At 49.1% G+C, this 24,905-nt stretch overlaps 1 protein-coding gene across 3 annotated transcripts in view; it reads right to left on the bottom strand.

Annotated features, from left to right (window-relative positions):
• The window catches only part of IGSF21 (immunoglobin superfamily member 21), a 549,248-nt gene that overhangs the window by 364,603 nt on the left and 159,740 nt on the right, over positions 1-24,905 (bottom strand). The window contains exon 1 of one of the 3 annotated variants that reach the window (XM_073570291.1): positions 3,952-3,985. The exons of the other annotated variants lie outside the window; for them this stretch is intronic. Coding sequence (XP_073426392.1) covers positions 3,952-3,970 — 19 coding nt within the window. The 5' untranslated portion in view covers positions 3,971-3,985. Of the gene's footprint in view, positions 1-3,951; positions 3,986-24,905 lie in introns of those variants that run through there. 3 annotated transcript variants of the gene reach the window in all.

Here is a 24,905-nt window from a genome sequence, read left to right as displayed (position 1 = left end):
TACAGAGATACATGATAAAATCCTGTCTGCAACCACCACTAGGGGGAACTCCCTTTATACAGAGATACATAATAATATTCTGTCTGCAGTCACCACATGATTTGTATACACAAAGCTCCTCAACTCCCTCTAGTGGTGACTATATGTAGCAGTTATCCTATTAATCAGAACGATGACCTCAATCCGTATATAAAAACTAGGACCTAAACACAAAGATGTTGAAGAGTGGGAATTCACAGAGTTTCGGGTTCACACTCCAAGGAAAAGAAAACATTTTAATCTGTTATATCCCAGCTTAGGATACAGCTTGTGTAGCTTTGGTCAGGGTGGCTATTTCCCCTCAATGACAGCCCACCCGACCCCTGTCACAGCCTCTGAGCGCGGTCTTCCAGTGAAGAGCCTGATGGACAGGCACATAAAGGCATGTAGGTTCTGGCAGATCGCCGGTCTTGTCCTTTTTTTTTTTTTTTTAAACCAGTTATTTTTATTTAGGTTTCAAAAGATTTTAAACAATAAACAGTGGATATCAATATACATGTAACAATTCACATATCTTGTAGTAATACAATAAAAGCCACCCCCCCTCCCCCAATACTCCTTATGCCGGGTAAACTTGAGAGTCTTAGGCCGGTTTCACATTAGCGCTTTTTCAGCGCACGCACGGCCGGGGGTAGTTCCGCCCCCGAGCCGGCTCTCTGCCCGGCGTGCCCGCCCCTTGCTTGTAGCGCCGCCTACTAGCGGACAGCAGCGCCTGCGATCGGCGCACCCTATCTTTAGCATAGGGTGCGCAGATCGTGCGCAGGCCGTGCGCTAGTTGCGCTTTGACCTGCGCTGCGCACTTTTGACGGTGCGCCGTGCGCGCCAAAATCAAACTTTTCGGATTTTGGCGCGCACGGCGCACCGTCAAAAGTGCGCAGCGCAGGTCAAAGCGCAACTAGCGCACAGCCTGCGCACGATCTGCGCACCCTATGCTAAAGATAGGGTGCGCCGATCGCAGGCGCCGCTGTCCGCTAGTAGGCGGCGCTACAAGCAAGGGGCGGGCACGCCGGGCAGAGAGCCGGCTCGGGGGCGGAGCTACCCCCGGCCGTGCGTGCGCTGAAAAAGCGCTAATGTGAAACCGGCCTTAGCAATCATATCACCGCCATCCAGGCAGACCATATTTTTTCGAAAGTTCTTTCACCATGCTTTTGCCTGTAAATGCTTTCCTCTAAATGCATTACCGTACGTGTCTGAGCAATAAATTCCCTCCTAGTGGGGGGTTCCGAATCCTTCCATTTTCGTGCTATTAGTTTGCGTGCCACATACAGCAACCTCGCTATTGCCACTTTGTAATGTTCTGAGACAGGTATCCCATCCACCTCCCCCAAAACACACAGCACTGGATTCCTGTTGAGCGTACATGCATAAGCTCTCTCAATTTTGTTGATAACGACCAGCCAGTATGCCACCAGCCGTGGACACGACCATAGCATGTGTAACAGTCCGGCCTGGTCTGTGCCACATCTAGGGCAGCTAGAGTCTCCCCTCAAGCCCGCCTTGAATAGGACCAGTGGTGTTTTGTATGTTCTATGTATTACATATAATTGGGAGAGCCGTGCCTGCTCGCTTAGAGAGATCTTCGGGACATATTCAAGAATAGTCTCCCATTGTTCTGTTGTGAGGGTACCCACCTCCCTTTCCCATTTACTCTTTGCAGTGAGGTGATTGTCCCCCAGATAGGAGTGTAGTAGATCATGATATATGCTCGATATAACTCCCCTCGTCCCTCCCTTCATACACACAAAGTCTAGTACAATGTCGCCCTGAACCGACATGGCTCCCAATCTACACTGTGCCCTCCAAGCATGTCGAAGCATATAGTATTGAAACCCCCATACCGAAGGCAAATCAAATTCCTCTCTCAATGTCTCAAAGGTCTTCAGGTCCGTTCCACTCTGCAGCTGGCACACACATCTCACTCCTTTCGCCTTCCAATTGCCCATTTGACGCAGTTTATTAAGTTCCGGCAGATGCTCATTGTCCCACACCGGTGAGTACCTAGTCAGCTCATCCACCCCTCTGATCCTTTTAATGGTGTCCCATACCTTCTGAATCATGCCTATGGTAGGATATGGTGCTCCCAGTTTCTTAAAGGTACCATCCTCTAGACCCTGGATAAGTGGGCGTCTCCCCGTCACATGTACCAGCACCCGGTGGGTCTTGTCCTTACACTGTGGGTAACATCAGCGCACAATTCTCTTGTCTTTGGTAAATGATTTCATTCTCGGTAGAAAAAGCAATTATCTGTGAAGTGGCCCCCAAACACTCAGCAAGCTCCCCTGCCAGAGCCTCCCCGCAATAATCGCATCTGCCAAGAGCGCGGCCCTCCTGACTCAGCAGCTCCACTTTCTGCTTCTGCAGCCAATCCTCAGTAAATGGTGGGGGGCTTCTGTCGGGGGATACTTAACATCTTCAAGAAGTTACTGCCTTTGATAGTGAAGGGGTTAAGTGAAGATAGCCGCCATCCATTAAACAATAGGAAAGAGAAAAAAAATCCTTTCATTCTCACAAACAAGAATAATTTGCATCTCGCAGGTCGTATGCAAATCAGCCGCATACAAAATGACAGTGGGACGAGCGGCGAGAGCTGGAGGGACCGGGAGACACCGGGGCCAAAGGAACAATATTGTCACACGGGAACCGATCAGAAAACGTCCTATTGTGTGAATCCGGCCTTTGTGCTAAGTCTATTCAGATTTGGCAGCTTTTTATCATGATTATTATAGCTCCATTTATTCCATGGCGCTTTACATGTGAGGAGGGTATACATAATACATACAAGTACAGTAATCTTAAACAGTACAAGTCATGACTGGTACAGGATGAGACAGGACCCTGCCCGCAAGGGCTCACAATCTACAGGGGATGGATGGGAGAGGATACAGTAGGCGAGGGTAGAGCTGGTCGTGTAGCGGTTTGGTGGATCGGTGGATACTACAGGTTGTAGGCTTGTCGGAAGAGGTAGGTCTTCAGGTGCTTTTTGAAGGTTTCCATGGTAGGCGAGAGTCTGATATGTTGTGGTAGAGAGTTCCAGAGGAGGGGGGGGGGGATGAGCGGGATTGTAAGCGATTGTGGGAAGATCGGAGGTTGCGTGCAGGTAAGTACCGGGAGACGAGGTCACAGATGTATGGAGGACTCAGGTTGTGGATGGCTTTGTATGTCATGGTTAGGGTTTTGAACTGGAGTCTTTGGGTAATGGGGAATCAGTGCAGGGATTTCATAATTTGTATTAAAAATGAAAAGAAGCAATCGAGCAATTTCCAAATCTGTCCGGGGTCTTCTTCTTTAGGCCGGAGTCACACTAGCGAGAAAAAAAGAACGAGTGCTGTGTGATAAAAAAATTGCATAGCACTCGGACCAATGTTAGTCTATGGGGCAGCTCCCATCTTCCGATTTTTTCTCGCCCGTTTTAAACGGGCTGAGAAAATCGCAGAATGCTGCAATTGTGAGCGATTCTCGGCTGAGACTCGCCAATACAAGTCTACGGGTGTGAGAAAAAAAAAAAAAAAAAATTCACATTACACACGGACCACAAGTTTGACTTGCGAGAAATACGCATCGGTGTCCTTTAACAAAAGCCGGCAATTCATTTTGCGATACAGTAAAATCACACTGACAGGTTTAATAAAGAATACAAAAAAAATAGATATATACACATAGAATATATTGTGAGGTAGTGCTGTCATTTGGGTAGGGGATACTCGCTCAGCAGCCACAAAATCAGATCCGGCACAGATTTTCCATAAACTCATAACAGTCCATGCGGTTTATTCAGCAGCATAGCAGCATAAACCCATAGAAGCAACATAAAGTTTATATAACAGCATAGTGTCCACGACAGAGTTCAGCTCTGTAATCCCTGTGGTCACACAGGTTAAACATGCACAGGCTTTCTAGCCTCAGTGATCTCACCCACGTCAGGGTCACTCATGGTTCCTTCAACATCATGCGGCAGACGTCCATTCCCACCAGGGAATTACCAGGCACGTGCAGCCATTAACACAGCGCTCACTTGCTGTCAGAAGGCAGCCCCATCTCACTCAGACGGGACCTTCCACACTGGACCAACCAGGTCCCAGCATTCACCCCATGTGACCTACCCTGGCCACCTTATATGGTCCATAGCCACGCCCACCGGGTCACATGGCTATGACCTCATCACAGGTCCTTCACACACACACACACATATATACACTTTACAATAGCGTTAATAAACACATCCCCTGGGTGGGTTTGGAGGTAACTAGTTCCTGACACATTGAACCAGCACCTCAGCAGTATCAGCGACAGTTGCTTAGTCGTCATGGCAACAAGGCTGCATCGCTTATTGTACAGGCACATTACAGCTGTTAAAGGCATCACTGCTGCGTCGCTCATTACGCGTGGTTGGGCGCGTGGAAAGATCATCGGAGGTGAGTATAACCTTTTTTTATTTTTTAATATTATGAGTGTAACAGGAGTACATTAGGTAAGAGCAGAACAGTGACTGCAGCTCTGGGTGTAACTGGAGTACAATACATTAGGTAAGAGCAGAACAGTGACTGCAGCTTTGGGTGTAACTGGAGTACATTACATTAGGTAAGAGCAGAACAGTGACTGCAGCTCTGGGTGTAACTGGAGTACAATACATTAGGTAAGAGCAGAACCTTTTCGGCAGCTCTGGGTGTAACTGGAGCACAATACATTAGGTAACAGCAGAACAGTGACAACAGCTCTGGGTGTAACTGGAGTTCACTACATTAGGTAACAGCAAAACAGTGACAGCAGATCTGGGTGTAACTGGAGTACATTACATTAGGTAAGAGCAGAACAGTGACTGCAGCTCTGGGTATAACTGGAGTACAATACATTAGGTAAGAGCAGAACCTTTTCTGCAGCTCTGGGTGTAACTGGAGTACACTACATTATACATTAGATAAAAGCAGAGCAGTGATTGCAGCTCTGGGTGTAACTGGAGCACAATACAATAGGTAACAGCAGATCTGGGTGTAACTGGAGTACAATACATTAGATAACAGCAGAACAGTGACTGCAGCTCTGGGTGTAACAGGAGTACATTAGGTAACAGCAGAACAGTGACTGCAGATCTGGGTGTAACTGGAGTACAATACATTAAGTAACAGCAGAAAAGTGACTGCAGCTCTGGGTGTAACTGGAGTACAATACATTAGGTAAGATCTGAACAGTGACTGCAGCTCTGGCTGTAACAGGAGTATAATACATTAGGTAAGAGCAGAACGGTGACTGCAGCTCTGGGAGTAACTGGACTACAATACATTAGGTAAAAGCAGAACAGTGACTGCAGCTCTGGCTGTAACAGGAGTATAATACAGTAGAATACATTAGGTAAGAGCAGAACGGTGACTGCAGCTCTGGGAGTAACTGGACTATAATACTTTAGGTAAAAGCAGAACAGTGACTGCAGCTCTGGGAGTAACTGGAGTACAATACATTAGATAACAGCAGAACAGAGACTGCAGAGCTGGGTGTAACTGGAGTACACTACATTAGATAACAGCAGAACAGTGACTGCAGCTCTGGGTGTAACAGGAGTACATTAGGTAACAGCAGAACAGTTACTGCAGATCTGGGTGTAACTGGAGTACAATACATTAAGTAACAGCAGAAAAGTGACTGCAGCTCTGGGTGTAACTGGAGTACAATACATTAGGTAAGATCTGAACAGTGACTGCAGCTCTGGCTGTAACAGGAGTATAATACATTAGGTAAGAGCAGAACGGTGACTGCAGCTCTGGGAGTAACTGGACTACAATACATTAGGTAAAAGCAGAATAGTGACTGCAGCTCTGGCTGTAACAGGAGTATAATACATTAGGTAAGAGCAGAACGGTGACTGCAGCTCTGGGAGTAACTGGACTACAATACATTAGGTAACAGCAGAACAGTGACTGCAGCTCTGGCTGTTACAGGAGTATAATACATTAGGTAAGAGCAGAACGGTGACTGCAGCTCTGGGAGTAACTGGACTACAATACATTAGGAAAAAGCAGAACAGTGACTGCAGCTCTGGGAGTAACTGGAGTACAATACATTAGATAACAGCAGAACAGAGACTGCAGAGCTGGGTGTAACTGGAGTACACTACATTAGGTAACAGCAGAACAGTGACTGCAGCTATGGGTCTAACAGGAGTACATTAGGTAACAGCAGAACAGTTACTGTAGATCTGGGTGAAACTGGAGTACAATACATTAGGTAACAGCAGAACAGTGACTGCAGCTCTGGCTGTAACAGGAGTATAATACATTAGGTAAGAGCAGAACGGTGACTGCAGCTCTGGGTGTAACTGGACTACAATACATTAGGTAAATGCAGAACAGTGACTGCAGCTCTGGGAATAACTGGAGTACAATACATTAGGTAACAGCAGAACAGTGACAGCAGCTCCAAGTGTAACAGGAGTATAATACACTAGATGGTGGCCCGATTCTATCGCATCGGGTATTTTAGAGTCTCTGTTAAAATAAAAAATAGTGATATACTCACCTTCCGACGGCCCCCGGACTCTGTCCCTCCTCTCAGCACACACCCGGCATCTTCCGGTCCCAGTAATGCTTAGCAAGAAGGGCTGGAGATGACGTCACTCTCGCGAGAGCGCGACGTCATCAGCGGTGTTTCGCGCAAAGCATTACTAGGACCCGAAGATGCCGGGCGCGTGGTGAGGATATGTGTGTAAAATTTTGGACATGTACAGTCAGTAGGTGTTATATTAAGGGGTTAATTCGTTGAAAAAAATTGTGTGGGCTCCCGCGGTAATTTCGCCACCAGAGAGGGAAAGCCAGTGAGTGAGGGCAGATATTAATAGCCTAGAGAGGGACCATTGTTTTTGCCCCCCCGGCTAAAAAAAATCTGCCCCCAGCCACCCCAGAAAAGGCACTTTGCGCTTTTTCTGGCACTTAGCCTCTCTATTCCCATGGCCTTTAGAGGTTGCTCATGGGTTAATAATAATGGGATAATGTCACCTTGCTATTTAAAGGTGACATTAAGTTGGGTTAATAATGGAGAGGTGTCAATAAGACACCTATCTATTATTAACCCTAGAATAATAAAGGGTTAAAAAAGATACATCCATTAATTAAAAATTCTTTTAATGAAATACACAAAATTTTTGACCAAATTTATTATTCTGCTAATCCAAAAAAAAGCCCTTGTTCTGTAAATAAAATAAAAGAAAAAAACAATATACATATCTCTCCACTGTTCAGTCAGGTCCCCCGCTGCAATCCATCACAAGGGGTTAACTAGTTTACAACAGGGACCGGTGCTAATGCTGCCGGCCCCGCTGTAAACAACTGCAGAATGAATTAATTCATCTCTGCGCAGGCACCCCGGCTGACCGGAGATGAACTGATTAGCATGGGAAAGTTTTTGAACTTTTTCCCACACTATCGAGTTCACTTCAGGTCAGCCGGGGACTCCGCACAACCTCACTGACTACCGCTGATGTCACTGAAGCTGCGCGGAGTCCCCGGCTGACCAGAGGTGAACTGACAGTGTGGAAAAAGGTTCAGAAACTTTCCCACGCTAATCAGTTCATCTCCGGTCAGCCGGGGCAACTGTGCAGAGATGAATTCATTCATTCTGCAGTGGTTTACAGCGAGGCCAGTAGCATTAGCACCGATCCCTGTTGTAAACTAGTTAACCCCTTGTGATAGATTGCAGCGGGGGACCTGACTAAACGGCGGAGAGGTATGTATATTGTTGATAAAGATCATTGCGATCGAAATGTTGCCACAGAAGGCGGATTAAATGTGAAGTTCTTTTTTCACCAATGTGTGGAGCACTGTTTTTTTGATTACTGTGGACTCTATTTTTCCAAGAAGGACTCCTTGGATAGGACATGCACTTTTTGATGGGTATGACAAACCTATATATCCATTTGTGAATTGAGGTGCTGTGAACCAGCATATTTTTTTATATGATTGCTGAGCTATACTGGTGTCATAGTCTGAGACCTGAGCACATATACTGGTGTCCTAGTCTGAGACCTGAGCTATACTGGTGTCCCAGTCTGAGACCTGAGCTCCTATACTGGTGTCCTAGTCTGAGACCTGAGCACCTATACTGGTGTCCTAGTCTGAGACCTGAGCTATACTGGTGTCTGTTATGAATGGGTCACCGAGGAGGATAGCAGGCCCAGGCTAAGCCACATAAAACCAGAGAGGTTGGTATCTAAGCGGATTGCAGACTCCTGATCCTGTCCAAACAACTAGCAGTAGCCATGGAGCGTACCTACGATGATCCTAGACGCTTCGGCACAGCCGGAGAGCTAACTAAGCCTAAAGCAAGAAAGGGGAAATCTAAACTGCCCCGGAGCAGACCCCAAAGGAATAGATAGCCCCCAAACATATATTGTCGGTGAAACAAGATGAAAACACAAACGCAGGTAGAAAAATAGACTGACCAAACGATGGGGCCCACACTGACTAGACAGGACAGGAAAGGAAAGACACTGTCTGCAATCACGCAAAAAACCCTGCAAAAAGTCCAACACGTCTGATGCACAAAAAACACTGAAGTCGCACGACTTCGCCCCCACTATATCAGCACTCCAGTATATTCTGAAAGCAAAGCAAAAAGAGACCAATATAACAGGGGACAAAACAAACTGGCACAAGCAGTAACATATGGCGGTGATTCAGCACAGCCCCAGCTGGAGCTGGCTGACCCACACAAAACAGAGATAGACAAAACCAGATCAAATGCAAACAGAATAGCAAATGAACCACTTAGCTGAACCATGCAGGGAAAGAGCAGGAGACATCAGACCTCAGAAGGCACAGGAAGAAAATCACCAGCAGGGATAGAGGGAGTCAGCTGTCTTAAATCTCAATCAGAAACCCCAGATCTCCAATTGTCTTCGTCATTATCAGGTGGCAAGCTGTTATGATTGGGTCACCGAGGCGGAAAGCAAGACCAAGCTAAGCCACAGAAAACCAGAGAGGTTGGTAACTAAGCGGATTGCAGACCCCTGATCCTGTCCAAACAACTAGCAGTAGCCGTGGAGCGTACCTACGATGATCCTAGACGCCTCGACACAGCCGGAGAACTAAATAAGCCTAAAGCAAGAAAGGGGAAATCTAAACTGCCCCAGAGCAGACCCCAAAAGGAATAGACGGCCCCCAAACATATATTGTCGGTGTGTACAAGATGAAAACACAAACGCAGGTAGGAAAATAGACTGAGCAATCGATGGGGCCCACACTAACTAGACAGGGCAGGAAAGGAAAGACTCTTTCTGCAATCACGCAAAAAACCCTGCAAAAAATCCCCAACACGTCTGATAGAAAAAATACTGAAGTCACTAGACTTCGCCCACTATATCAGCACTCTGGTATATTCTGAAAGCAGAGCATAAAGAGGCCAATCTAATAAGGGACAAAAACAAACTGGCACAAGCAGTAACATAAGGATGGAAATTCAGCACAGCCCCAGCCAGAGCTGGCTGACCACACAAAACTGAAATAGACAAAAACCAGATCAAATGTGAACAATAGAAAAACAACACTTAGCTGAGCATGCAGGGACTCAGCTGGAAACTAAGACCTCAGGAGGCAGGAAAAAATCACCAGCAGGGCTAGAGGGAGTCGGCTGTCTTAAATCCAGCCAGAAACTCCAGCTCTCCAGTCATCCTCCTCATTATCAGGTGGCAGGCCTCTGTTAATTAGATCAGCTCCATTACCTCCAGTAACCACCAGAGGGAGCCCGGAAAGAGAACTCGCGACCCTTGTCAATATAACCAGCTCCACTATCTTCACTAGTAACCAGAGGTAGGCCAGAAAGCGAATTCACAACAGCAAGCCTCTGTCAATCACATCAGCTCCACTACCTCCAGTAACCACCAGAGGGAGCCCAGAAAGAGAACTCGCAACTCCTCTGTCAATCTGACCAGCTCCACTACCTTCAGTAATCACCAGAGGGAAGCCAGAGAGAGAATTCACAACAGGTGTCCCAGTCTGGGACCTGAGCTATACTGGTGTCCCAGTCTGAAACCTGAGCACCTATACTGGTGTCCTAGCCTGAGACCTGAGCTATACTGGTGTCCTAATCTGAGACATAAGCTATACTGATGTCCACCTCTGACACCTGAGTGCCTATACTGGTGTCCTAGTCTGAGACCTGAGCTATACTGGTGTCCACCTCTGACACCTGAGTGCCTATACTGGTGTCCTAGTCTGAGACCTGAGCTATACTGGTGTCCACCTCTGACATCTGAGTGCCTATACTGGTGTCCTAGTCTGAGACCTGAGCTATACTGGTGTCCTAGTCTGAAACCTGAGCTCCTATACTGGTGTCCTAGTCTGAGACCTGAGCGCCTATACTGGTGTCCTAGTCTGAAACCTAAGCTATACTGGTATCCTAGTATGAGACCAGAGCTATACTGATGTCCCTAGTCTAAGACCTGACGCCTATACTGGTGTCCCAGTTTGAGACATGAGCTATACTGGTGTTCTAGTCTGAGACCTGAGCTATACTGGTGTCCCAGTGTGAGACCTGAGTGCCTATACTGGTGTCCTAGTCTGAGACCTGAGAGTCTATACTGGTGTCCCTGTCTGAGACCTGAGCTAAACTGGTGTCTTAGTCTGAGACCTGAGCGCCTATACTGGTGTCTTAGTCTGAGACCTGAGCACCTATACTTGTGTCCTATTCTGAGACCTGAGCTATACTGGTGTCCTAGTCTGAGACCTGAGCTATACTGGTGTTCACCTCTGACACCTGAGCTCCTATACTGGTGTCCTAGTCTGAGACCTGAGCAATACTGGTGTCCCAGTCTGAGACCTGAGCTCCTATACTGGTGTCCTCGTCTGAGGCCTGAGTGCCTATACTGTTGCCCTAGTCTGAGACCTGAGCGCCTATACTGGTGTCCCAGTCTGAGACCTGAACACCCATACTGGTGTCCTAGTCTGAGACCTGAGCGCCCATACTGGTGTCCTAGTCTGCGACCTGAACGCCTATACTGGTGTCCTAGTCTGAGACCTGAGCGCCTATACTGGTGTCCCAGTCTGAGACCTGAGCTCCTATACTGGTGTCCTAGTCTGAGACCTGAGCTATACTGGTGTCCCAGTCTGAGACCTGAGCTCCTATACTGGTGTCCCAGTCTGAGACCTGAGCTCCTATACTGGTGTCCCAGTCTGAGACCTGAGCTCCTATACTGGTGTCCCAGTCTGAGACCTGAGCGCCTATACTGATGTCCTAGTCTGCGACCTGAGCGCCTATACTGGTGTTCCAGTCTGAGACCTGAGCTTCTATACTGGTGTCCTAGTCTGAGACCTGAGCTATACTGGTGTCCCAGTCTGCGACCTGAGCTCCTATACTGGTGTCCCAGTCTGAGACCTGAGCTCCTATACTGGTGTCCCAGTCTGAGACCTGAGCTCCTATACTGGTGTCCCAGTCTGAGACCTGAGCTCCTATACTGGTGTCCTAGTCTGCGACCTGAGCGCCTATACTGGTGTCTTAGTCTGAGACCTGAGCGCCTATACTGGTGTTCTAGTCTGAGACCTGAGCTATACTGGTGTCCCAGTGTGAGACCTGAGCTCCTATACTGGTGTCCCAGTCTGAGACCTGAGCTCCTATACTGGTGTCCCAGTCTGAGACCTGAGCTCCTATACTGGTGTCCCAGTCTGAGACCTGAGCTCCTATACTGGTGTACCAGTCTGAGACCTGAGCTCCTATACTGGTGTCCTAGTCTGCGACCTGAGCGCCTATACTGGTGTCTTAGTCTGAGACCTGACGCCTATACTGGTGTCCCAGTTTGAGACATGAGCTATACTGGTGTTCTAGTCTGAGACCTGAGCTATACTGGTGTCCCAGTGTGAGACCTGAGCGCCTATACTGGTGTCCTAGTCTGAGACCTGAGAGTCTATACTGGTGTCTTAGTCTGAGACCTGAGCGCCTATACTCAGTGGCGGATTATAATGAGGTCAATTTGGGCAGTTGCTCCGGGCCCAGTGGGGTTAAGGAGCCCACAGCCCAGGCCAGTAAATTGCCCCATTATAATCCGCCAGCGCGCAGGGCCGGATTATAGGCAGGGCAGGCGGGGCTTCAGCCCCGGGGCCCCCACCACAAGAGCTTCTAAGGGGGCCCCCACCACATTCCTGCTGGCTGCTGCAATGGCACTCCATCTTCTTCCCACCTAAAAGTGAGTGACCGTGGGGGCGGCATTATGTGCTCTGCTACCAGCAGCATCTACAAGTAGCGTGAACGCTGATGCTGCTGGGAGCGTGCAAAGGCTTGTGATGAGATCACAGGAGGGAAGGTGTCAGGGCCCCCGATCATGTGACCCCTGTCTCCTCCCCTCCTGTGACCTCATCACAGGTCCTGTGCGCACAGCACAGAGCACTGAGAGCAGCCATGTATGTGGAGTGCGGCTCTGCGGGTGGAGGTAGGTGCTGGAGGCCCCATTATTCTCTATGTGGAGTGCGGCTCTGCGGGTGGAGGTCGGTGCCGGAGGCCCCATTATTCTCTATGTGGAGTGCAGCTCTGCGGGTGGAGCTCGGTGCTGGAGGCTCCATTATTCTCTATGTGGAGTGTGGCTCTGTGGGTGGAGGTCGGTGCTAGAGGCTCCATTATTCTCTATGTGGAGTGCGGCTCTGCGGGTGGAGGTCGGTGCCGGAGGCCCCATTATTCTCTATGTGGAGTGCAGCTCTGCGGGTGGAGGTCAGTGCTGGAGGCTCCATTATTCTCTATGTGGAGTGCGGCTCTGCGGGTGGAGGTCGGTGCTGGAGGCCCCATTATTCTCTATGTGGAGTGCGGCTCTGCGGGTGGAGGTAGGTGCTGGAGGCTCCATTATTCTCGATGTGGAGTGCGGCTCTGCGGGTGGAGGTCGGTGCTGGAGACTCCATTATTCTCGATGTGGAGTGCGGCTCTGCGGGTGGAGGTCGGTGCTGGAGGCCCCATTATTCTCTATGTGGAGTGCGGCTCTGCGGGTGGAGGTAGGTGCTGGAGGCTCCATTATTCTCTATGTGGAGTGCGGGTGGAGGTCGGTGCCGGAGGCCCCATTATTCTCTATGTGGATGCGGCTCTGCGGGTGGAGGTCGGTGCTGGAGGCTCCATTATTCTCGATGTGGAGTGTGGCTCTGCGGGTGGAGGTCGGTGCTGGAGGCTACATTATTCTCTATGTGGAGTGTGGCTCTGCGGGTGGAGGTCGGTGCTGGAGGCTCCATTATTCTCTATGTGGAGTGCGGCTCTGCGGGTGGAGGTCGGTGCTGGAGGCTCCATTATTCTCTATGTGGAGTGCGGCTCTGCGGGTGGAGGTCGGTGCTGGAGGCCCCATTATTCTCTATGTAGAGTGTGGCTCTGCGGGTGGAGGTCGGTGCTGGAGGCCCCATTATTCTCTATGTAGAGTGTGGCTCTACGATTCGTGACCCCCGTCACGTGACGAGGGGGGCCCACAGAGTCTGAACTGCCCTGGGCCCTGGCTACCCTTAATCCACCCCTGCCTATACTGGTGTCTTAGTCTGAGACCTGAGCACCTATACTTGTGTCCTATTCTGAGACCTGAGCTATACTGGTGTCCTAGTCTGAGACCTGAGCTATACTGGTGTCCACCTCTGACACCTGAGCTCCTATACTGGTGTCCTAGTCTGAGACCTGAGCAATACTGGTGTCCCAGTCTGAGACCTGAGCTTCTATACTGGTGTCCTCGTCTGAGGCCTGAGTGCCTATACTGTTGCCCTAGTCTGAGACCTGAGCGCCTATACTGGTGTCCCAGTCTGAGACCTGAACACCCATACTGGTGTCCTAGTCTGAGACCTGAGCGCCCATACTGGTGTCCTAGTCTGCGACCTGAGCGCCTATACTGGTGTCCTAGTCTGAGACCTGAGCGCCTATACTGGTGTCCCAGTCTGAGACCTGAGCTCCTATACTGGTGTCCTAGTCTGAGACCTGAGCTATACTGGTGTCCCAGTCTGAGACCTGAGCTCCTATACTGGTGTCCTAGTCTGAGACCTGAGCTATACTGGTCTCCCAGTCTGAGACCTGAGCTCCTATACTGGTGTCCCAGTCTGAGACCTGAGCTCCTATACTGGTGTCCCAGTCTGAGACCTGAGCTCCTATACTGGTGTCCCAGTCTGAGACCTGAGCTCCTATACTGGTGTCCCAGTCTGAGACCTGAGCGCCTATACTGGTGTCCTAGTCTGCGACCTGAGCGCCTATACTGGTGTTCCAGTCTGAGACCTGAGCTCCTATACTGGTGTCCCAGTCTGAGACCTGAGCTCCTATACTGGTGTCCTAGTCTGCGACCTGAGCGCCTATACTGGTGTCTTAGTCTGAGACCTGAGCGCCTATACTGGTGTCCTAGTCTGCGACCTGAGCGCCTATACTGGTGTTCCAGTCTGAGACCTGAGCTCCTATACTGGTGTCCCAGTCTGAGACCTGAGCTCCTATACTGGTGTCCCAGTCTGAGACCTGAGCTCCTATACTGGTGTCCCAGTCTGAGACCTGAGCTCCTATACTGGTGTCCCAGTCTGAGACCTGAGCTCCTATACTGGTGTCCTAGTCTGCGACCTGAGCGCCTATACTGGTGTCTTAGTCTGAGACCTGAGCGCCTATACTGGTGTCCCAGTCTGAGACCTGAGCGCCTATACTAGTGTCCCAGTCTGAGACCTGAGCTTCTATACTGGTGTCCTAGTCTGCGACCTGAGCGCCTATACTGGTGTCTTAGTCTGAGACCTGACGCCTATACTGGTGTCCCAGTTTGAGACATGAGCTATACTGGTGTTCTAGTCTGAGACCTGAGCTATACTGGTGTCCCAGTGTGAGACCTGAGTGCCTATACTGGTGTCCTAGTCTGAGACCTGAGAGTCTATACTGGTGTCCCTGTCTGAGACCTGAGAGTCTATACTGGTGTCCCTGTCTGAGACCTGAGCTAAACTGGTGTCTTAGTCTGAGACCTGAGCGCCTATACTGGTGTCCTAGTCTGCGACCTGAGCGCCTATACTGGTGTTCTAGTCTGAGACCTGAGCTATACTGGTGTCCCAGTGTGAGACCTGAGCTCCTATACTGGTGTCCCAGTCTGAGACCTGAGCTCCTATACTGGTGTCCCAGTCTGAGACCTGAGCTCCTATACTGGTGTCCCAGTCTGAGACCTGAGCTCCTATACTGGTGTACCAGTCTGAGACCTGAGCTCCTATACTGGTGTCCTAGTCTGCGACCTGAGCGCCTATACTGGTGTCTTAGTCTGAGACCTGACGCCTATACTGGTGTCCCAGTTTGAGACATGAGCTATACTGGTGTTCTAGTCTGAGACCTGAGCTATACTGGTGTCCCAGTGTGAGACCTGAGCGCCTATACTGGTGTCCTAGTCTGAGACCTGAGAGTCTATACTGGTGTCCCTGTCTGAGACCTGAGCTAAACTGGTGTCTTAGACTGAGACCTGAGCGCCTATACTGGTGTCCTAGTCTGCGACCTGAGCGCCTATACTGGTGTCTTAGTCTGAGACCTGAGCGCCTATACTCAGTGGCGGATTATAATGAGGTCAATTTGGGCAGTTGCTCCGGGCCCAGTGGGGTTAAGGAGCCCACAGCCCAGGCCAGTAAATTGCCCCATTATAATCCGCCAGCGCGCAGGGCCGGATTATAGGCAGGGCAGGCGGGGCTTCAGCCCCGGGGCCCCCACCACAAGAGCTTCTAAGGGGGCCCCCACCACATTCCTGCTGGCTGCTGCAATGGCACTCCATCTTCTTCCCACCTAAAAGTGAGTGACCGTGGGGGCGGCATTATGTGCTCTGCTACCAGCAGCATCTACAAGTAGCGTGAACGCTGATGCTGCTGGGAGCGTGCAAAGGCTTGTGATGAGATCACAGGAGGGAAGGTGTCAGGGCCCCCGATCATGTGACCCCTGACTCCTCCCCTCCTGTGACCTCATCACAGGTCCTGTGCGCACAGCACAGAGCACTGAGAGCAGCCATGTATGTGGAGTGCGGCTCTGCGGGTGGAGGTAGGTGCTGGAGGCCCCATTATTCTCTATGTGGAGTGCGGCTCTGCGGGTGGAGGTCGGTGCCGGAGGCCCCATTATTCTCTATGTGGAGTGTGGCTCTGTGGGTGGAGGTCGGTGCTAGAGGCTCCATTATTCTCTATGTGGAGTGCGGCTCTGCGGGTGGAGGTCGGTGCCGGAGGCCCCATTATTCTCTATGTGGAGTGCAGCTCTGCGGGTGGAGGTCAGTGCTGGAGGCTCCATTATTCTCTATGTGGAGTGCGGCTCTGCGGGTGGAGGTCGGTGCTGGAGGCTCCATTATTCTCTATGTGGAGTGCGGCTCTGCGGGTGGAGGTAGGTGCTGGAGGCTCTATTATTCTCTATGTGGAGTGCGGCTCTGCGGGTGGAGGTCGGTGCTGGAGGCCCCATTATCCTCTATGTGGAGTGCGGCTCTGCGGGTGGAGGTCGGTGCTGGAGGCCCCATTATTCTCTATGTGGAGTGCGGCTCAGCGGGTGGAGGTCGGTGCTGGAGGCTCCATTATTCTCTATGTGGAGTGTGGCTCTGCGGGTGGAGGTCGGTGCTGGAGGCTCCATTATTCGCTATGTGGAGTGCGGCTCTGCGGGTGGAGGTCGGTGCTGGAGGCTCCATTATTCTCGATGTGGAGTGCGGCTCTGCGGGTGGAGGTCGGTGCTGGAGACTCCATTATTCTCGATGTGGAGTGCGGCTCTGCGGGTGGAGGTCGGTGCTGGAGGCCCCATTATTCTCTATGTGGAGTGCGGCTCTGCGGGTGGAGGTCGGTGCTGGAGGCTCCATTATTCGCTATGTGGAGTGCGGCTCTGCGGGTGGAGGTCGGTGCTGGAGACTCCATTATTCTCGATGTGGAGTGCGGCTCTGCGGGTGGAGGTCGGTGCTGGAGGCCCCATTATTCTCTATGTGGAGTGCGGCTCTGCGGGTGGAGGTAGGTGCTGGAGGCTCCATTATTCTCTATGTGGAGTGCGGGTGGAGGTCGGTGCCGGAGGCCCCATTATTCTCTATGTGGATGCGGCTCTGCGGGTGGAGGTCGGTGCTGGAGGCTCCATTATTCTCGATGTGGAGTGTGGCTCTGCGGGTGGAGGTCGGTGCTGGAGGCTACATTATTCTCTATGTGGAGTGTGGCTCTGCGGGTGGAGGTCGGTGCTGGAGGCTCCATTATTCTCTATGTGGAGTGCGGCTCTGCGGGTGGAGGTCGGTGCTGGAGGCTCCATTATTCTCTATGTGGAGTGCGGCTCTGCGGGTGGAGGTCGGTGCTGGAGGCCCCATTATTCTCTATGTAGAGTGTGGCTCTGCGGGTGGAGGTCGGTGCTGGAGGCCCCATTATTCTCTATGTAGAGTGTGGCTCTACGATTCGTGACCCCCGTCACGTGACGAGGGGGGCCCACAGAGTCTGAACTGCCCTGGGCCCTGGCTACCCTTAATCCACCCCTGCCTATACTGGTGTCTTAGTCTGAGACCTGAGCACCTATACTTGTGTCCTATTCTGAGACCTGAGCTATACTGGTGTCCTAGTCTGAGACCTGAGCTATACTGGTGTCCACCTCTGACACCTGAGCTCCTACACTGGTGTCCTAGTCTGAGACCTGAGCAATACTGGTGTCCCAGTCTGAGACCTGAGCTTCTATACTGGTGTCCTCGTCTGAGGCCTGAGTGCCTATACTGTTGCCCTAGTCTGAGACCTGAGCGCCTATACTGGTGTCCCAGTCTGAGACCTGAACACCCATACTGGTGTCCTAGTCTGAGACCTGAGCGCCCATACTGGTGTCCTAGTCTGCGACCTGAGCGCCTATACTGGTGTCCTAGTCTGAGACCTGAGCGCCTATACTGGTGTCCCAGTCTGAGACCTGAGCTCCTATACTGGTGTCCTAGTCTGAGACCTGAGCTATACTGGTGTCCCAGTCTGAGACCTGAGCTCCTATACTGGTCTCCCAGTCTGAGACCTGAGCTCCTATACTGGTGTCCCAGTCTGAGACCTGAGCTCCTATACTGGTGTCCCAGTCTGAGACCTGAGCGCCTATACTGGTGTCCTAGTCTGCGACCTGAGCGCCTATACTGGTGTTCCAGTCTGAGACCTGAGCTCCTATACTGGTGTCCCAGTCTGAGACCTGAGCTCCTATACTGGTGTCCTAGTCTGCGACCTGAGCGCCTATACTGGTGTCTTAGTCTGAGACCTGAGCGCCTATACTGGTGTCCCAGTCTGAGACCTGAGCGCCTATACTAGTGTCCCAGTCTGAGACCTGAGCTTCTATACTGGTGTCCTAGTCTGAGACCTGAGCTATACTGGTGTCCCAGTCTAAGACCTGAGCTCCTATACTGGTCTCCCAGTCTGAGACCTGAGCACCTATACTGGTGTTCCAGACTTCCACGTGGACTGGACTGAATATAACACTGTGGTTGCTGAACTCCTGATGGTAATTACTTCTAATGAGCGACACAAAAAAAGAAAACGAAAAAATGTTGTAACTTTCCTGACTGTTCCCTAGAAATAGCCGCTCCCTGGAGCTACGCTGCGGGAGGATGAAGAAGCTCAGGCTACAGAATCAGCAGCCATTACATCGACAGCGGCTCATTATGTAAAAGTGATGATGATCCATCGCCGAGAGTCATCACATTGTGTCCCGAGTCTGTGGGAAATGAGGACAGGACTGTGAATGATTTCCTGCCACCCTTCAGGCCCGGTCCCTGGCTGCAAAAGTCATAGAACTAAGAAATGGTGAAATAGAATGTGATAAGACTGCTGGGTAACATGGGAGGAGAGCAGTATGGCCACCCGAATTGGTCCGCGGGGTTTGTAGGCTTCAACCTTGCAGCAAGACAATGAAACATGTATCAGAATCTGTGTAATAATTATAATAATCTTATTTATATAGCGCCAACATATTCCACAGCACTTTACAATTAAGCAGTGACATATACAGACAATAAATTCAATACAAGGTAGGACAGTGACCAGTTACAGTGGGGAAAAAAAGTTCTTAGTCAGCCACCAATTGTGCAAGTTCTCCCACTTAAAAAGATGAGAGAGGCCTGTAATTGACATCATAGGTAGACCACAACTATGAGAGTCAAAATGAGAAAACAAATCCAGAAAATCACCTTGTCTGATTTGGCAAGATTTATTTTGCAAATTATGGTGGAAAATAAGTATTTTGTCATTAACAAAAGTTCATTTCAATATTTAGTTATATATCCTTTGTTGGCAATGACAGAGGTGAAATGTTTTCTGTAAGTCTTCACAAGGTTGCCACACTGTTGGTGGCATATTGGCCCATCTCCTCTAGAGCAGTGATTTTGGGCCTGTCGCTGGGCAACACAGACTTTCAAATCCCTCCAAAGGTTCTCTATGGGGTTGAGATCTGAAGACTGGCTAGGCCACTCCAGGATCTTCATATGCTTCTTATGAAGCCACTCCTTCATTGCCTGGCGGTGTGCTTGGGATCATTATCATGATGAAAGAGCCATCCACATTTCATCTTCAGTGCCCTTGCTGATGGAGGGAGGTTTGCACTCAAAATTTCACGATACATGGCCCTATTCATTCTTTCATGTACACGGATCAGTCGTCCCGGTCCCTTTGCACAAGAAAAGCCCCAAAGCATGATGTTGCCACCCTCATGCTTCACAGTAGGTATGGTGTTCTTTGGATGCAATTCAGCATTGTTTCCTCCAAACTCGACGAGTTTTGTTTCGACCAAACAGTTCTACTTTGGTTTCATCAGACCATATGACATTCTCCAAATACTCTTCTGGATAATCCAAAAGCTCTCTAGCAAACTTCAGACGGGCCTGGACATGTATTGGCTTAAGCAGGGGGACACATCTGGCACTGCAGGATCTGTGTCTCAGCTCTATGCGGGTCATTCACTAGGTCCCCCCGTGTAGTTCTGGGATTTTTGCTCACCGCTCTTGTGATCATTTTGACCCCACGGGGTGAGATCTTGTGTGGAGCCCCAGATTGAGGGAGATTATTAGTGCTCTTGTATGTCTTCCATTTTCTTATTATTGCTCCCACAGTTGATTTCATCACATCAAGCTGCTTGCCTATTGCAGATTCAGTCTTCCCAGCCTGGTACAGGGCTACAATTTTGTTTCTGGTGTCCTTCGACAGCTTTTTGGTCCTCACCATAGTGGAGTTTGTTGTATGACTGTTTAAGGTTGTGGACAGGTGTCTTTTATGCTGATAACAAATTCAAACAGGTGCCATTACTACAGGTAATGAGAGGAGGACAGAGGAGCCTCTTAAAGAAGAAGTTACAAGTCTGTGAGAGCCAGAAATCTTGCATGTTTTTAGGTGACCAAATGCTTATTTTCCACCATAATTGGCAAAATAAATCTTGCCAAATCAGACAAGGTGATTTTGTGTATTTGTTTTCTCATTTTGACTCATAGTTGTGATCTACCTATGATGTCAATTACAGGCCTCTCTCATCTTTTTAAGTGGGTGAACTTACACAATTGATGGCTGACTAAATGCTTTTTTTCCCTACTCTACATCAGGAGCGAGGGTCCGGCTGTTCGGAAGCTACAATCTAATAGGAAATAGGGGACACAATAGGTGAAAAACCACTATATGTATATGTACAGTTGCAACCAGATGTTTCCATCCACTATATAAAGAGACACATTTGCATTATTTACTCAGTATTTCACATAAAATCAGAATAAACTGTTCCCGTTTTAACTTAATTAGGATTACCATAATTATTAATATTTGCCAAATGCCAGAATAATGAGAATGTTTTAAGGCATTTTTATTACTTACTGCAAAGTCAGAAGTTTACACTAAGATTACTATGCCTTTAAACCATTTTGGACTGCCCATATGATGATGTCATGTGTTTGGAAGCTTCTGAAACTTTTTTTGGCGACATCTGAGTTAATTAGAGACGCACCTGTGGATGTATTTTAATGCACACCTGAAACACACTGCTTCTTTGTGTAACATCATAGGAAAGTCTAAAGAAATCAGCCAAGATATCAGGAAGAGAATTGTGGACTTGCACAAGTCTGTCTCATCCTTGGGTACAATTTCTTGATACCTGAAGGTGCAGCGTTCATCTGTACAAACAATTATACGCAAATACAAACAAGATGGGAATGTCCAGCCATCATACCGCTCAGAAAGAATTTACCCAAAGACATAGGACCAAAAAAAATATAATGTCGGACCACAAGAAGATTCACATAAAATGCCTTTATTTATACAAATGGCAATTAGTAGTATAAAATGTTAAAAACAAGTGCCTGTGCGCAGATAACCAAAAATTTATATAAAATAAGCTTAATATGATATACTGGTGTATAAAAATATATATACTGTATATGGGACGGTCCTAATAAGGTAAAAAATCAATAATCTGTATATGATCAAAGTATAAGGATCCTAAATAAATCAGAAGTGAATAAAAACCTAAAATAGATATTAAACCATCAATGACAATATTTCATGAGCAAAGAGTGAAAAAAATATATTTTAAAAATAAATAAATTTATGATTGCACATATAAGTGCAATGTGTGTCACAGAAATCCCATCAATATGGGAAAAGAGAGTTTTTAAAGTATCATAGCGCAAGTAGAAAGCATAAAGTGACTCAATGCAAATAAGTGCAAAGATGGGATCGATATCCGTGGTGTATACCTTTAAGACCGTCAGGTTACCTGCACAGCGCACTCCCCGACGCGCGTTTCAGAATCACTTCCTTCGTCAGGGGGTGTCAAGCTGTGTAGAATAGGTGGTTTATATATAGTGTTGGTGTGATGCTGAGAATGGAGTCTGGAGCGTGTATGGCGCATGCGCTGCCAGGAGAACCCAGAAATCCAAGGGCCCTCATCACATGACCGGATGCACGGGGTCATAGTACTCGGCGTAACCAACGACACAGGATGCAGGACACCATGGAGCCGGGACACAGGGGGAGGATGTTAACGGCACCACACTCGCATCATGAGTAATGGCAGTGGCACTAGGGAGCGTAAGGAAATAAATTGACTTCTTGTGATGTTTAAATATCTGGCGCAAAAAGAGGATATCTATATATGGGAATGAAGTCAAATAAGGGAAAAATATATAATGATTAATGTAAAAAATTAAGGGGAATATATAAAATAAACGGAAATCATCATTTAAGGGGCAAAAAAATCTCTTTTTGCGCCAGATATTTAGACACCCGCAAGCAGTCAATTTATCTCCATGAAGATGTGTCTTTTATATAGTGGATGGAAACTTCTGGTTTCAAATGCACATGTATGATCCGATCATCAGCCAGGATCTGTATATGTACATGTATGATCTGTCATCAGCCAGGATCTGTATATGTACATTTATGATCCGGTCACCAGCCAGGATCTCTATATGTACAGTACTTATATGATCCGGTCATCAGCCAGTGTCTGTATATGTACATGTATGATCCGATCATCAGCCAGGATCTGTACATGTACATGTATGACCCAGTCATCAGTCAGTATCTGTATATGTACATGTATGATCCGGTCATCAGCCAGGATCTGCATATGCACATGTAGGATCCAATCATCAGCCAGGATCTTTATATGTACATGTATGATCCGGTCATCAACTATGATCTGTATATGCACATGTATGATCTGGTCATCAGCTATGATCTGTATATGTACATGTTTGATCCGGTCATCAGCCAGGATCTGTATATGTACATGTATGATCCGATCATCAGCCAGGATCTGTATATGCACTTGTATGATCCAATCATCAGCCAGTATCTGTACATGTATGATCCGGTCATTAGTCGGTATCTGTATATGTACATGTATGATCTGGTCATCAGTGTGTTTAGGTGCAGTTATCATGTACATGGAGGGTGTGCAGACAGATGAATAGGAGGGAGCTGATTCTGAATAATATTTTTATGGTATACCCGTCATCCTCTCCTCAATCATACTGAGACTAATCACAGGCAATACCGACACGAGCAGGGAGCACAGACCCCACCTGGGAGCACAGACCCCACCTGGGAGCACTGACCCGACCTGGGAGAACTGACGCAACCTGGGAGCACTGACCCGACCTGGGAGCACTGACCCGACCTGGGAGCACTGACCCGACCTGGGAGCACAGACCCGACCTGGGAGCACTGACCCGACCTGAGAGCACAGACCCGACCTGGGAGCACTGACCCGACCTGGGAGCACTGACCCGACCTGGGAGCACTGACCCGACCTGGGAGCACAGACCCGACCTGGGAGCACAGACCCGACTTGAGAGCACAGACCCGACCTGGGAGCACTGACCCGACCTGGGAGCACTGACCCGACCTGGGAGCACTGACCCGACCTGGGAGCACTGACCCGACTTGAGAGCACAGACCCGACTTGAGAGCACAGACCCGACCTGGGAGCACTGACCCGACCTGGGAGCACAGACCCGACTTGAGAGCACAGACCCGACCTGGGAGCACAGACCCGACCTGGGAGCACAGACCCGACCTGGGAGCACAGACCCGACCTGGGAGCACAGACCCGACCTGGGAGCACTGACCCGACCTGGGAGCACTGACCCGACCTGGGAGCATCGATCCGACCAGGGAGCACCGAGCACAGGGGTCATCCAGGTAGGTCCCTGATTGAGCCTTCCTCCTCCACTCGACACAATATGGGCACGGTCAGGTCCTGACACCGTCTGTGTCACCAGTCTGAAGAGCAATGAACCAAGTGACACTGGGACATCATGAGACCGCTAACTGAACTGTCTCATGCAGTCACTTCTCTAGACATTAGTCTCTATAGTGGACGTTGGTAAATCAGACTGAATGTCACTCAGCAGCTGTCTCCTCTCCCGAAAATAACTGCATGAAATCATAGCTTCTACTGAAAATAATAATAATAATCTTTATATAGCGCTAACATATTCCGCAGCGCTTTACAGTTTGCACACATTATCATCACTGTCCCCAATGGGGCTCACAATCTAAATTCCCTATCAGTATGTCTATGGAATGTGGGAGGAAACCGGAGTACCCGCGCAAACACGGGAAGCACATACAACCTCCTTGCAGATGTTGTCCTTGGTGGGATTCGAACCCAGGACCCCATAACCACTGAGCCACCATGCTGCCCTGAAAAGACGGCATTTAATCAAGGTCACCTCTCCAGAAGAGACTGTCTACAAGAGGCAGCGCAGATATAACATTGCCTACACACGCTGGACAGTCTCTCAATGAGTGTCACGTCTCCAGAGGTGAATTCACGAGACCGCCCCGTGTCTCTTTATTCCATTACACATCTACACAATACAATAGAAAATCAGACTGTCTCTTACAGAAGTGTCATCTCACTGGTGATATATGACGCTCTCAGCACAGTGTTGTCTCTCTAGAAGAGACAGCAATAAATCAATCATTTTCTGCTCTCTAGAAGAGATGATAAAACACCAGACTGTCTCTGCGAGCGCTGACACTCCTCTACAAGAGGCGGCAACATATCAAAAATGTCAAAAGTAGCAGCGGCCCTCTCTCCAGATGAGAGCATCTCTCCTATCCACCATTATCTCTGGTATCACCAGACTGTCTCTTATAGTAGCATCGACTCTCTAGAAGAGACAGTTACACAGCAGACCATCTCTTGTATTGTGTAATCTCCCCAGAAGAGGCAGCTCTACGCCAGTCTCCTGTCCCACAGCAGACAGTCTCCCAGTCACCTCTTTACATCAGACTTGTCTGTTAGGCCAGTCACCTGTCTCTTAGAGGCAGTTCTACATCAGACTGTCTCTTGGATAGGAGTCCTCTTTCTAGAATAGACAGTGAGGCATCAGACACACTCAGAGAGCAGTGTCTCCTCTCTTCACTAGACTATCTTTGGTAGCAGTCACATCTGCAGACATCTTCGCTGTCTAATGGGGGTGCCAGACTTTCTGGGCACTC

The sequence above is a fragment of the Dendrobates tinctorius genome, unplaced genomic scaffold (genome assembly GCF_039654945.1).
Source record: "Dendrobates tinctorius isolate UK_male_01 unplaced genomic scaffold, ASM3965494v1 ptg000028l, whole genome shotgun sequence".
Classification (NCBI taxonomy): domain Eukaryota; kingdom Metazoa; phylum Chordata; class Amphibia; order Anura; family Dendrobatidae; genus Dendrobates; species Dendrobates tinctorius.
Note: the sequence above shows the minus strand (reverse complement) of the source record. Positions and strands in the feature narration are given on the sequence as shown.